The sequence below is a fragment of the Microcebus murinus genome, chromosome 2 (assembly GCF_040939455.1).
Source record: "Microcebus murinus isolate Inina chromosome 2, M.murinus_Inina_mat1.0, whole genome shotgun sequence".
Lineage (NCBI taxonomy): Eukaryota > Metazoa > Chordata > Mammalia > Primates > Cheirogaleidae > Microcebus > Microcebus murinus.
The window spans coordinates 97,184,492-97,199,319 of NC_134105.1; the positions used below are offsets into that span (position 1 = coordinate 97,184,492).

Consider the following 14,828-nt stretch of genomic DNA (forward strand, 5'->3'; position numbering starts at 1 on the left):
AAGGGTGCTATAGGCAATGAGAGACCATTCTTTCTATCCTTTTCAGTGTGTCTTTTCTTATTATTATGCTAAAACTAGGTATTGTGCTCTCTCACCTGATTATTTAGTTCTTATGAAGGTGTTTTCTTGTGTAGACAGTTGTTCAGTTTGTTGTTCCTACAGGGGAACCATGACTGGAGATTTTATTCCACATTTTACTCTGTACCTCCTACCTATTTTCACTTTTTAAATGTTTCTAAAAAATAATTATGGAGTGATAGCTTTATTTTAATTTTGGAGGTCCAAAGGATGTAGCTAAGGACTTTTCCCAAGAAATATTTTAAAATATTTATACCAATGTTTATAGAATGACATATACTTTTTGAGTAAAGGTCTTAAACAAATTTATTTATAGTTTTGATTCAGTGTTATAGAACAATGTTTTTTAAACTGTGGTCTGCAGCCCATCAGCAACAGAATCACCTGGGTGCTTTTGTAAAAGAATGAAGATTTAAGGGCCCTTCATGACTAAATCTCTTGGGATTGGAGCCCAGGAAGTAGCTCCTATAAACACCACAGCTGATTCTAAGGTACACCAGATTTAAGAACTATTCTTCATATTTTCAAACTGAGGATTCTTACAAAATGACAAAGAGGGAAAATCTTAATCTTTTAAAGTCAGACTATGAGCTTCTTAACCACAGTTTGCTTTTCCTATTATACTGTCAAGAGACTGGTGCAGAAATGGGAAACAAAGCAGGCAAAGAAAAAATATTTATTTCTTTATACAGATTTTGCTTTAATAGTCACCAAAAAGACTGTTTGATTTCCTATCACCAATCCTGTCCACCAAGTATGTTGGCCTTCAACATATGGCTATAGCAACATATATAAATCTATATTATACATTTATACACACAAGCACACGTCCGATAAGCACTGTGAAGACACAGACTAGACTTTTGCGTGGCTGGGTGCCTCCCCCAGGCCACTCAAAAATGAGCACAGGTGTGCTGTGTACAAGAATTTCAATGGGCTTGGTCTGGCCATCAGTCCCCAATTTTCCCGAGGTAAGATAGGATGACAAAATGGGATAGCATATTTAGAGTGAGGTCAGTCCAATTTGGAGGTCATATAGGAAAAGAAATAGGAGGTGCTAGTCTAAGCCTGAGATGGCATCTGGGAAGTCAGCACATTTGTGATGTGAACTCAAAAAACTCAGATGCTATGGGGTAAACTAAAGCCCGTGTGACCCAACAGAGCTGGCCCAGGGTCAGGTGTGGATCTGTGAGTAGTGCTTTCTGAGCCCCTGCCAGCACCATCAGCAGGGCACCACTGCTCAGTTGTGTGCTTTAGGACTGCCTGAGGAGCTCCAGTGTTAGGGCCACTTGACCCATTCAGAAGATTCAAGATTCTATTTCCACTGAGTTTTCCATCTCAGGACAGCTGATGAGGTGAGAAATGTACTGTTGCTAGTTCTCGAGCCACTGGAGCTGTTTAGAAGCAGTATCACAAAAATCTCTATGCAAACTACACACTTTGCTTAGTGCTGGGCCAAGCGGACCTTGGCTAATGGCATTCCGTAACTGTCAGCAAGGCTTTCTGCCTTTCCATCAGTCTCACCAGGACCAGTCTCTGACTCCCTCTTCTGGACCCTCCAGCAGGTTTAGAGGAATGGGACCCATATTTTCCTCAGCAGATAGGTGGCTGCACAAAAGGGGGACAAGCCCATCCTTCCTGCTGTTTTAAGGATCTCTGGTGGCTGCGCTTCTTGCATGGTTCCTGGAAGGCAAGGGTCACAAGGCAGGAGTGCACGGCAGAGCCCTTAGGGATTTCACCTGCAGACAAAAATAAAATGAACCAAATCAGGGCATATTGTCAGGCCCTGCTGATAGCTGCCTGAGGCTGCAGTGAGAGGTATGTGGAGACCAAGCCAGGAGCACGGTGAGAGCCAGCTGAGAGGATGAGCTGAGGGCATGCGCTGCAGTATAGAGGAACAACTGGTGCCCCTAGGTTAGAGGAAAAGCCTCTCCCACCTCCCTCTGTGATGAAATCCCTGCTCAAGTCCACCGCACACTGGGTGGTCAGATCCTACCATTCCCTCTTCAGGGGCCAGTTCACTCGCCATGTCACTTTGCCTCAGCAAAAACATGGTCTTTGCCATCTCCCAGAAAAAGAAGTGCTTAACATGAAACACATGCGTATAGAAACAGCCTGTTGTAGGAAGAAGAGGGCTATTTTCAGAGAAGCCCTCTGTTAAGTTCATGCCCCAGTTACCTGAGCGAGGAGAGGGAGGGGCCAAGTCAGCAGGGACCTCAGAGATCGTCTAAGTCCAGTCCACCTTTTACAGATGAGAGGCAGCGATCTCACAGAGACTAAGGAGCCAGCCAAAGCCACACACCAGTTAGTGACAAGAATTAGAACCCAGGCCTTGCGCCCTTTCCAACAATCAAAGAGGAGTAGAGGGAAAACCTTCCACCCTGGAGGAAGCTAGTGGGTACTAGAGACTGTTGGGTTACCTTTGCTGGGACGGGAATAAGGCTTTACAGAGGCATTCTTGTAAGTGTTGTTCTAAAGAGGCTCAGGAAAGAAAGGAATCATCAGAGAAGAACAAAAGGGAATTAGCAAAAGAACCCCAAAACCAAAAATACCAGCAAGTTAAACTATGGCCCAAGTCATTTTCACTCTATGGGGATCAGCATTTTCTCAGGTTACTATATAGGGCCATATCTAGGAATACGCTCAGTTGCTTATGGCAAAACTTTAAAGTTCAAACTAAAAGGTTTAGTTTTTGTTTTTCAAACAATTTCATACATCTCAAGTTTTTCTTCAAAGTACTTCCTAGGGAATGATATTTATTATTAAATCCTCTTTTAGATCAATGAGACCCAACAGATCTCTTTCATCATGTTACTTAAAGAAAAATATAGGTCAAACTCAAATTGCTGTTCTCAACCCAGGAGTGTGCAGGGAATTCAATTTATTAGGTTGCACCTTGCTTTTGTTTTTTTCATAAAGTAATGTAGGAAACACAAGAACACATAACTGGCCTTAAGATCCCTTTACCAAAAGCTAATTCAGAGGCAGACTCCCAAACGTCTGCTGACCTCAAGAGTAGACTGAATTGCATCTCTCCAGACTCCTCACTTGACATAATGGAGTGAACATAGGAGTGAAAAGGAGAGACGACAATGTGAGAGTAAACGAAGCTGCAAGGGAGAGAGCTGACGGGCTGGGAGGGTGATGGGGATGGAAACCAGCAGGGCTCTCGTTGAGGACCTCTGACCCTGCAGGTGGACAAAGGTCATCTACTCTCATGGAACAGACTGATGACAGTTGATGATGGGTTTGGGGTAGGCTCTGTGCCTCTGACTGGTACGATGGTTTCCTTACCTCCAAATTAGTCCTTGCCTTCTTCAAAACATCATGTGTCCTGGTCACTGAAACAACAATGTAGCCCCACGAGGCAGAAATTACCAGCAGGGCCCCTACTTGCTCAGCGAGTGCATTCTAAAGCATGTCTATCCAGCCATTCAACTTGGGGGCTTTTGCTGCTCCCCATCCTCCCCTCCCTCGGCATCCACAATTACTAATGGCACAGGAGGTTCAGGGACATCAAATCGATCTCTCTACTCCCAACATCCCCAAGCCGCTCTGGTCACTGTTCATCTGCAGCACAAGGGGGGGGGGCACCTGGAGACCACTCCTTTCCTCTCCCACTCCCTGGCCCAGAAGCACCTACACTGGCTGACGATGAACTGCTCCATGCTCTCCTTCTGCTGGTTGGCGGTCTTCAGGCGCTCAGCTGTGCTCTGAAGGAGCTTTTCCTGTTTAGATATTTTGGTTCTCAGTTCCAGAAGTTCCCTTTCGGTTGATTCTCTCTGGGGAAGAAGAACAGGCTTTGAATCAACAAGCATCCTGTGTTTTGTGGCTCTTTCTAATCCAAAGTAGGATTCCATAATCTTCTCACCTATCTCTGGACTTGATTCCTTCCACTAAAATCCCTAAAATCCTCTAGCTTTTACCAAAAGCTAATTCAGAGGCAGACTCCCAAACATCTACTGACCTCAAGAGTAGACTGAATTGCATCTCTCCAGATGCTTGACTTGACATAAAGGAGTGAACATTGGAGTGAAGTTTAGCATGAGGCCATTGGGAAGGAATATTGAGAACCTGGATGTCCATGCGGCCCAGCATTGGCCTACAGCCCTGTTGCAGAAGAGAACCTGGCTCTGAGCCACTATAAAACTCCCAGCTGCAAACAAGACCTCAATGTTAGCACTGATATTATTTCTGTCACTCCCCCATCACAAATAAGACTTGGGAGTGCAGGAATATTATGTCTGAGGAGACAGATCTGACCTGAAGAAAGTTTGCAAGTTTGTGAATATTTGTGCCAACATAAAGATGGCAAACCACCCTCTCCCTGGAATTAGCATAGTTGGGTCCGAAAAGGTATCAGTGACATTGATCTGGAGCTAGAATCTGCGAGGAAGGGATCGTGAAGCCTGACTACCCAAGGGTCTGCTGATCAGAGCCGGCCTGAGATCTGAGTGGATCCTGAGAGGTGGCTGACCTTCCCCAGGCCTGGCCAGAGATGCAAACTTAAGTGATACGCTGGGATCCCAGTGGGTGTCTACAAGAAGCTCACTATGTCATGGTGGCATTCTGTAATCATTTGACTATGCAGACCTGAGGGGTGGGAGATGGGGTGCTGAAGCTTTAACATGTCCCTGAATTTCAGCTCATCCAAACTTCAGAAAGGTAAAGAAACTGAATGGTTATGGATTACCAGGGTTATTGTGTCCTATTGTGTTCTCCATATCCCTTTCTGTTCCTCTTTGATTTCTTATCCGGGGGCCAGGGGGGTGGGAGGAGAAAGGATGTAGTCAGAGCTGCAATTAAAGCAGCCACCGTGGATCAGAGGTCTCCTTCAGGGATGTTCCCCAGAGGTCCTGTCTATCCCAACTCGCTGTGGGACTGGGGAGACAGAAGAACACGGAGGGGCAGGAGAGCTGGGTCTGAACCAGGAAAGGACACTGGCATCTTACCACGTTCCCAGGCAGCACAGGGCTGTGGGTGCTAGGCAGGGCCGCTCTCCAGAACATGGTGAGGAGGGAAGCCGATTCCTCCAGGGCATGGTGCAGGGCACTGGCACTGCTCCGAAGCTCATGGATGCTTTTGCTGCCCAGAACCTGGGGAAAGGCAGATAGAGCCATGGATACCACTGGAGCAGAGAGATTCCTTTTCCCTTGCTCCAAGCACGGGGCTCAAGCTTCCTTTGTGAGTGAGGCACGCACATGGGTCTGCCTGAACCTACGAAACCTCTGCTCAGCCATTTGTAGCTCCCAGGACCAAGGTGCTGCTCCCTTTACCAGGAATTCCCTCCTCCACCTGGAGAGCCTTCAAGGCTCTCAGAACTCACGCCCCTTGCTACATCCTCTATGAACCTGTTGCCTTCCTTGCCTGGGATAAACACCCACTTCTGCACTGACGCCCTCACAACACAGAAGACAACTTCTCACGCTGTGCCTGTAGCCCATTACTGTGCTTATCGACTTGGACGTGTGTCTTGCCCTCTCGTGTGAGGGCTCCTTGGAGGTACAGCTGCCCCTCTGCACGCAGCCACTAGTGTCTGGTCGCTCTCAACAGTGAAGCACTCTGGGATGCTTTGCTGACTGCACTAGGAAATCCATAGCTGCCAGGCTTCTCACACCTGCAGACTCCTTGATTTTTGTCCATCTGGTTGATTTTATTCTGCCCACAGATGGCCATATGCCTGGGTGACTGCAATAGACAATAAGCTACCAAAGGGTACTCTGTACAGCACCAAGTATGTGTGTCGACACTTAGCAAATGCTCTACTCATGATGATAAGGATGCTGCACAGGCTCTTCTGTGGTTGAAAAGAAACACCCAGTCAGCTACATCTGGAACAGAGCAGAACTTACAGTGAAAATAGGACATAGAGAAGAAAGGGCCTGGCTGCCCTTTCAGTTGAGGAAGAGGATATCCTCAGCTGGTGGGAGATGTAAAGCATGAAGGAAAAAATACTGGGAGAAAGAAATCAGAGAAAGAAAGGGCAAAAGGAAAGTGTGTACCTAAAGCTACAGGTGTGATTACCTCTGTGCCCTGAGCTTCAAGGCCAGGGAAGTCACATGCTGATCTCACGAGCGATGCTATCTTTTTGACCAGCAGTCTGCCTTCTCCGATCTGCTGTCTTAGGGCACTGTAGTCATCGACGTGGCCAATGACATGCCGGCCATGCTTATTGGCAAAGGAGCCATCGGTAGCATCACCCTCCAGCTTGGGAGGGTTCTTCATTACTGGAGAAGTATCCAAACCCAGGCCTGAAAAAGAAAACCACAACAAAACAGAGTCCTGCCACTGTTACTCATAAATGATATCCTCAGTTCACTCCAATCTGAAAGAGGCAGTGAAAGAGGCAAGGAACAGGAAGGAAGCCTCAGAATGTACAAGGGTGGCATGAAGCCCATAGAGACATTTGGGGCTCTGTATTTTTATAATCTGTCTTATATCATCTCATAATGATAAACTTGCTAGGAGACAAATTTTCTCCTTATTGACAAATAGGACAAATATAACTAATAAATAAGTTTCTGGGTAGAGAAGACACAGATAAGGAAATCAAGCTAAATATAGGGAGCATTTTGAAGACAGGAGAGATTACAGTACAATGAAGCAGAAACAGAAGGAGTAGGAAGACTGTAGGAGGATGAAAAATGACAAGGAAGGCAGCCACAGAAGATACAATGAGTAGGGCCAATGGCTTGGGGGCATGCAGAGAAAAATCTCTATGTACAGATAATGTGTCTACTGGCAACCAAGGGTTGTTTGCGCTAATAGCTTTCCATCATCAGTCCCTGAGTCCCCCAATTGCCATATTTACCATCTGTCCTGTTGAGTGTGGCAGTTTCTGAGCCAGGAGCAGATAAAGAGGAGCCAGGGAAGACCAGGGCTGGAGAATTCATGCCAACATCCCGGACTGGCGGGGAAGCAGCTGAGTCTAGGGAGTAGAGACAACCACGATTTTCAGGAACCCTGGAACGCACTGCACACCAAGCACATGCACGGCCTAACCTTCACTGTCTAACCCTAAGGTGGCAGGACTCACGTCTTGCACATTATCGTCCATATACCACAAGAAAAAGCAGTAGCCAACAACTCACTCAGTTCAGCATGTTTCCATTGTTCAAAACAAAAAGATGTTCCCTTAATGGAAGGGTGTTCCATGAGAAAGAAACTGCTAGTTTGAAAATTATTAGGTATATTTTTATAAATACAATGCCTTATAACTAAATATAAATATATATATAAGTATATATAGCAGATGTGTTAAAATGTTGAATCAAAGAATGAATGGATTCGTAGGGGATTAAATGCGACATTCTAGTCATCATTCTGATGACTTAAGAGTCCTCTGAGAAGAAAGGAGCCAGAAGACTTGGTGGGTTAAAGCTGCCCTGTGGGAGGCCCGGAAGCAGCCCTGCCATGGAGGAATTACCACAAAGAAGGAAGGGTCCTGTCAGGCACGTGTGGCTCAGAGCCTGCTCCTTCCAGCTCAGGTCTCTGGGTGCAGGAGGAGGAAGAGCAGGGACTGAGCCAGCGAGAGAGCCCAGTTGGAGGGAAGTGAAGGAGCATAACTGGATACTACAAGCACCACCGCTGCCCCGAGGTGGGGGCGAGGCATCCACCTAACATAAGCTGAGCGGTTCCTAGGGCCTGGGCTCTATGCTTGGCAGTCTACATACATTTTCTTACTTAATTGCAAAAAAAAAAAAAAAAAAATGCAATATTTCCCCAGAGCCCCGGTTTCCTTAGGGAAAGGAGCATTTTGCCACACACCAACTTCCCCCACATGTGAGGGAAAGGGAAGCCAGACTCGGGAATCTGGGACCGTCAGCAATGCCGAGACAGAGCATGGTGAGATAGAAAGAACACAGGCTAAAAAGCAAAATATCTGGCTCTAATCCTGGCTGTGTCCTGTAAAACCTAGCTTGTCTGTTAATGTCTCAATGTCTAAGTATTCTCATGTCAAACACAGAGACAGTAAAACCTGCCCTGCTGCAGGTGAAATTATATATTTGAAAACACTTGGTAAATATTAAAGCACAACGCAAATACAAGGAATAGATAATTATCGAGCTAATTATCAAGCGATTCTTATTGTGCCAGGCACTTATTTTAGGTTATTAAGTATGGAATGTCCGATTTCCTTAAGTACTAAGTTTGACAGTTGATAACACTGACATTTCACTTTGACACTTATTGTTTTTGTTGTTTTTTTTTTTTTTATTATGAAGGTACATCCTCATTCTTTCAAATGCACATTTTGGCTTGTGATTATCTATAAATTTTTAGAGCAATTTTTGTGAAATCATGGATAAATCAAAAAAATTCATGTTATTTATGAATGTGAGTTCCATCATGGAATCAATGCAGTGCAGACAGCTCAAAATATCAACGAAGTTTTTGGGAAAGCTGTGGCCAATGAACACACAGTACAATGATGGTTTGAGAAGTTCTACTCTGGTGATTTTAATATTGAAAATGAGCCATGTGGGATGACCTGAGACTAAGGGCTAAAAGCTGTAGTGGAAGAGAACCCATCTCAACATATGAGTGAATTAGCAGTAAGGTCTGACATTGCTATTCCAACAATATTGGACCATTTGAAACAAATGAGCAAGGTAAAGAAGCTGAATAGATGGGTACCGCATGAATTAAATAAGCATCAAAAAAAAAATCATCTTGAAGCTTGCCTTTCTTTGCTGTCATGATATAAAGGTGAACCATTTCTACACCGTATTGTTACATGCATGAAAACTGGATTCTTTTTGACAATCACAAGCGTTCGTCACAATGGTTGGATAAAGATGAATTGCCAAAACACAGTCCAAAACCAAATATTTATCAAAAAAGCTAACAGTGTCTGTTTGGTGTTCCGTCGCTGGTATTATCCACTACAGCGTCAGGAAACCGGTCAATTACAGCAGATGTCTACTACAATGAATTGGATGAAATGATGAGGATGCTTGCGATTAAGCAGCCAAGATTGGTCAATAGAAACAGGCCAATCCTCTTGCAAAACCACGTGTAGCAAAAAACAATGCTGCTCAAATTATAGCAGCTGGACTTGGAAATTCTCTGTCATCCACCATATTCACCAGACCTTGCACCAACTGACTACCATTTCTTGCAAGGAAAAGTATTCAATTCTCAACAAGCTGTGGAAAATGCCTTTTGCGATTTCACTGCCATTTGCTCTCCGGGCTTCTTTGCTGTTGGTATAAGCAAGCTACCGTTAAGATGGCAAAACTGCGCCGGTAGTTTAGGCACATACTTTGATTAACTGTACTGCTTCTTGTTTCAGATATAATAAACTTTTTTAGACATTTCATATTCAATGACCTAATAAATTATTTCATTTAATGCTCAAAATAACCATACAGGGTATATATATATATATAATTATTATTCCTACCTTAAAGACAGGGAAACTAAGGCTTAAACACTTAAGAGGTTAAACACCTTGCCCGAAGCAAACAAGCTGTAAGGAGCAAACTCAGAATCCAGAGCCAGGTCTGTCCTGAATCCTACTCTTTCATGCAGGATGCTACATTAGAGCATCTCCAATTTTCAACTGGCCCCTAAGGGGCATGAGAGAAACAGACTGCCCCTTCCAACACAGACCTCCTGGTGACCGCCCCACTGGCTGAGGGCCTCCCAATTCCCTTTTCCTTCCTACCTTGGAGGATCGGCTGCTCGTTTCCAGGGTCAGCGGTGGCTGGGAAGTTCTGGTTAATGGAGGGGGAAGGGCTAAGGCTGGCTTTGCCAGCACCACCCTCCAGCTGTTGCTGCAGCTGCAGTCGTAGACAATTGTTCACCTGAATGCTCTGCTCCAGCTGCCCTCTGAGAGCTCGTATCTCTGCCACCAGGTGGCTCAAGTCACTGCTCAAAGGGACTTGGTGACAGGCATCCAGGCTGTAAGCTGAAAGAAGAGAGAGGGGGGAGCTGGTAGCACTGACCCAAGTATTTTCAAGCACTTGTCTGTCAGAACACTCCTCTGTGACATTCCTTTCGCCAAGGACTGTCATCTCAGGGTCCTGTACAACACATCTATCTGTGAGAGGGATGTCACCATTCCTGTGTGGGGCCTGGGGCACACTGAGATGGCACACATCCCCACGTGCACCTAGAGGGCATGTCACTGGAGGAGGACGGCAAGCCCGTCATTTCATCTCCATAGTAACCTTAATCCTGCAGGCTAGGGGCAGAGACACCCAAGGCAGAAGGTCAGCACTGAGCTAGAGAAGGGTAGAGAGTGAGGGAGGAGGAGATTTGATGGCCTTCACACTCAGAAATCAAAGACGAGAAGGAGGAGGGCTTTGGGCAGCATGTAGGAATGTGTGTCGGTCGGGCACCTTAGATCAGTGATCATAACTAAGTGAATTTTCCATGCTTTTTCCTTACCTCCATTTACCAGACATAGTCTATTCCTTTGTACTGGGGATGAAGAGACCTAAGAAATATTACAAAAGGCCACAATCCTCTCTTACTTGAAAACCTTAAGGCCCAATGTATTTCAAAGGTAGAATCTGTTTTGGTTTTTGGCAAGGCAATAGGGTGCATATGTCATATATCACATGTGCCCAGTTGCATCTGGGCCACAGCCCTTAGTCAAACACATAATTATTTCTGCAATGAGCTATGTGAATATGCTCACACGGTAGATAAATAAAGACTATGAATATCCTCCCATCAGTTCAATTAGGAAGGCACCCAATGAGTATATGAAAAGCTTTTACTTCAGAGATCTTACTAGCTTTGGGAATTAAGGATAAGGGACTACGGAGCTTTAGTGGTAGTAGCTTTGAAATGAATCCTAAAAGACCCATAAACTGGGAGAAAGGCATGAAAGGGGAGGTAGTTCAGGATGAAGTGGTTTAGGAGACTTTGGCAAATAATTCATCCTTCAATTGTGTCCAGAGTTCCATCGTGCTCCTACCTCTCTTTCTAAATCCAAATTTTCACTAAATTTTGCTCACTGTGTTTTAGAAACATTTTTTCATCTACCAAAACCCTTTTATCTTCCCAAGAGCACCTTACATTAGACTCTCACCTCTTAACACCCCAGAATAGCACTAGACCCAACCATAGGTTTGCTGGATTCTACTGTCTCCCAACTCCAGCATGGCCCACAAGACTTAGCATCTCAAAGTTCTATTTTCATCATGTGCTTATTTTCCTTGAAAAAAAAAAAAACAAAAAAAAAACCTCCTTTCATTGTCTACCACACAGAATGTAAACTCTTATCCTGACTTGGAGGCTTTCTGTGTTCTGGCCACTCTCTGTTCCCCTAACCTGACCTCTCACTCTCCTGGTACCGAGCTTCTCCGGTGGTAACCCTGGTCTCCCTGCTGACCCAACACTCACCATGACTTTGTGCTTAAGCTGTTCTCTCAGCCTGGTGAGTCCCCTATATTTCTTCAAGTTCCAGTTCACCTTCTCTTTAGCAACTTGGGAAACTAAATCAAGTTTTATGAAAATTAAATTTGCCTGAATGGTGAAAATTCTAGTGTAAATTCCACTGCCCTTCACCTTTTGCTCAAGCCTTAGAGGGACACAAAACGCATCAGTTTTTCTTTACCTGACAGTTCTTTAAATATTTGAAGCCAGTTTCCATTTCCTCATGATCATTTCAAAGCCTAAAATGTTCTAGTTTCTTCAACTAGTTCGAGATTTCTGGTCTCACACCATTGTGATCCCTGTTCCATTATGTTCCTTGGAGCGTTGATGGCCTTTTACAAGATGGCGCCCCTCAACCTAACACATCTCAGACATGGTCTCCACATGCAGACACCACACACTTCTGTGGTCACAAGTTGAGTTGGCTTTTCTAGAATCCCTTGGCCTACAACTTACTTGCTTACACATGCTTCCACCGAACTTCCCCACTCTCGTGTCCATGAATGGCTTCAGAGCAAGGCCCCCAATCCTTGATTTCTACCACGGATACTTTTAATCAAGCTCAGGATTTTTGGTTTTCATCTTGGCTAAATTTCATCACATTGATACCAGCCCTCTGTTCCAGCCTGCTGTGACTGATTAACATTCTGTTTTGAATACCATTCTCCATTTTAAGAAGAATGGGGAAATATATCGAGAGTCTCAAATGTTAGATTATTATTTCAGTAGGCAGAAAAAGTCCTCAATAAATGCACTTAACATTTAAATCTAGGATTGAAATTTTGGTCCTGTTAGTGGTATTTATATAATGTCTTCTTTCACTTTTGTATCTTTTCCCACTAGGGAAAAGAGTCAGGGTGGGAGTGGATTGCCTCCCACCGTGGATATATGGATTGATAGTACATATTATTTATAATATTAAAGAACTTTTCAAATGACAATATCATTAGGAAAGTTCTTTGCTTTTTTAAAAAAATGGCCAGGTGCAGTGGCTTATGCCTGTAATTCTAGCACTTTGGGAGGCAGGAGAATTGCTTGAGGCCAAGAGTTTCAGAGCAACCTAGGCAAGATAGCAAGACCTTGTTTTTACAAAAAATAAGAAAAATTAGCCAGGCATAGTGGTACATGCCTGTAGTCCTAGCTACTCAGGAGGCTAAGGCAGGAGGATGACTTGAACCTAGGAGTTTGAGGCTGCAGTGAGCTATGATCACAACACTGCACTCCAACCTGGGCAACAGAGAGAGACCCTATCTCTTTAAAAAACATGCTATAATCTAGACATTTGACTAACTTGTCTCTGGCCAAGTAAGTTGTTGGATTTTCCCTTGTGGGCCATTGTTAAGGATGTTCAGGCTGGATCTTTCTCGTGCCACCAACATCTCACCTTTGGACTTTGTGTATGAGAGCTCCACTCCCTTCTCATTGGGAGCCCCAGGTCTGATGAGGGGTTTTCTGGGACAGAATTCTAAAGCTTGCCATGATCTCCAAAACTCCCAAAGACGAGACCTCATTGGCATCCTAAGCAACGGCAGAGAGCTCACGGAGTAGAGGGGGTGCAGAACACATACCTTTCAGCCCCTTCTTGGAATTGCCATTATAAAGAGCCTCGTAGATCTGCAGCTCCGACTGGAGGGACTGGAAGAGCTGCTGCTTCTCTTCACACTGCTGCTGCAGGAGGGCCAGCTTGTGCTGCAGCCTGCCGGGGAAAGGCAGGGGCCCACTGAGGTGGCAGAGCCTCTCAGCCATACCAGGGCTGGGAGCTGACCTTTCGGTATAGAGTTTTATCCCCAGAAGTCAACTCAGGGGGTCATGAGGACCATCACTTAAATTTTACAGATGTGGAAACAGAGGCAGGGAGAGATAAAGTAACTTTGCTTGAAGTCATACCATGAGCTGCATTAGCTAGGAGCAGAACAGAAACACCAGCCCAACCTTCTTACTGATCCACAGGGCTCTTTTCATGGTGACAAACAGTTATAGGGCTTGTGCTGGAAACAAGCATCGTGGCTAGTATAGAAGCTTCCTAGGTTATGGTGAGACAAATGTCGTCTAACTAACTGAAAGCATGGGGACATTCTTTCTCCAGTCTCTGATATGCTGAAGCCTTCTATATAACAGGGTTTTACTCTCTCAACTTTGGGGTAAAAAAGGCATTCCCAGAGAAGTCCTTCCTTCTGCTCAAAGCTACCCCTAAACCAGGAGTAGCAGAAGGGAAACTGAGGTTTCCAAATCAGCACACTAACTGTCTTGCCAATATCCCTTCTTCTATTATAAAAATGGGACCAGCGTCTCTATCAGTGGGCTCCCTCTTACCTGGAGTCGTTTTCCTGGAGAGAGAGCCGTTCTTCCCTGAAATGCAAGATCTCTTGCTGTTTCTCCCGCAAGTCTTCCAAAAGCTGCTGCCTTTCCACCTTCTGGTGCTCCAGCTCCTTTTCCAGCTCTTGAAGCTGGGATCGAGAGGACAGCAGAGCCTCCCTCAGGCTTTCTGTTTCCTGGGAGCGCTCTGGTGAGCAGAACACAGGGTTATTATTCATACTGTGGGGGCCAAAGCTCAACAGGAGGATGAGCCCACGCACATCGCCCTGACAAACAGAAGTAAGACGAAGGGAAGGAAGGCCCTGAGTTGGTGGGCAAAGCGAGTGCCATCTCACTGTGCCACACACCCCAGGGAACAGAGCGCCTCTTTCTTTGCAATGCCCTTCACTCCACTGATTTAATCTGGCCTGCCTCACTCTTAGAGAAAACATCCTGGTTTCTAACGCTCACCATTTTCCAAGTCTCACATACCATCTGTTCAACAGTCCATTCTTGAACTTTGACAAAGATCAACATCAAGATTTCTTTTTAGAATATATCATTTTCATAATTTTGAAAACGGGGACATTTGTTCTTTTCTCGACTTGTGGCACTTACTCTGATATTCACAGATCTTCTAAGATTACTGACAGGGACTGAGAATAAGGCTGCAGGTTCGGCCAGTCTTCTGGGGTGGAGTGTGCCTGCAGATTGTGCTCATTTAAATCTCTTACTGTCTTCTCACCTGTGAGGGCTGTTCTAGTCTCTCCAAGCATGCAATGGTAGTTTAGTAGTTCTGCCTTCTCTCTTATCTATTAACTTTTGTTATCTTCCCCAAGCAGTAACCTTTCCTCTCAAGTCTTCTTGCTCTGAGGTGGCTAATTTAGAAATATTTCTTGATGTCTTTTTCCTTTTCCACAAGCATTCCTTCATTCTGGGCTTAATCCTTTTGGATACTATTCTCAGTCTTTTTATGGCTATTCAATAAATATTTGTAAATAAAAATAATGTGTTACTGATAATACACTGATTTAATCAAGTTAATTAACAACTAAGGTCAGCTG

The 14,828-nt window shown here is 44.8% G+C and overlaps 1 protein-coding gene across 25 annotated transcripts in view; it reads right to left on the minus strand.

Moving 5' to 3' along the window:
• Positions 1-739: 739 nt before the first annotated feature.
• Positions 740-14,828, minus strand: part of PDE4DIP (phosphodiesterase 4D interacting protein) — a 206,049-nt gene continuing 191,960 nt past the window's right edge. For 13 of the 25 annotated variants that reach the window (XM_076000028.1, XM_076000029.1, XM_076000026.1 and 10 more), the window contains 10 exons: positions 13,783-13,972; positions 13,038-13,165; positions 9,749-9,991; positions 6,890-7,006; positions 6,103-6,329; positions 5,031-5,174; positions 3,722-3,860; positions 3,373-3,419; positions 2,499-2,550; positions 740-1,817 (listed from right to left, as the gene is read on the minus strand). In XM_076000028.1, coding sequence (XP_075856143.1) covers positions 1,672-1,817; positions 2,499-2,550; positions 3,373-3,419; positions 3,722-3,860; positions 5,031-5,174; positions 6,103-6,329; positions 6,890-7,006; positions 9,749-9,991; positions 13,038-13,165; positions 13,783-13,972 — 1,433 coding nt within the window. In that variant the 3' untranslated portion in view covers positions 740-1,671. Of the gene's footprint in view, positions 1,818-2,498; positions 2,560-3,372; positions 3,420-3,721; positions 3,861-5,030; positions 5,175-6,102; positions 6,330-6,889; positions 7,007-9,748; positions 9,992-13,037; positions 13,166-13,782; positions 13,973-14,828 lie in introns of all 25 variants that reach the window. The other 12 variants (XM_076000037.1, XM_076000039.1, XM_076000033.1 and 9 more) reach the window with 3 other exon arrangements.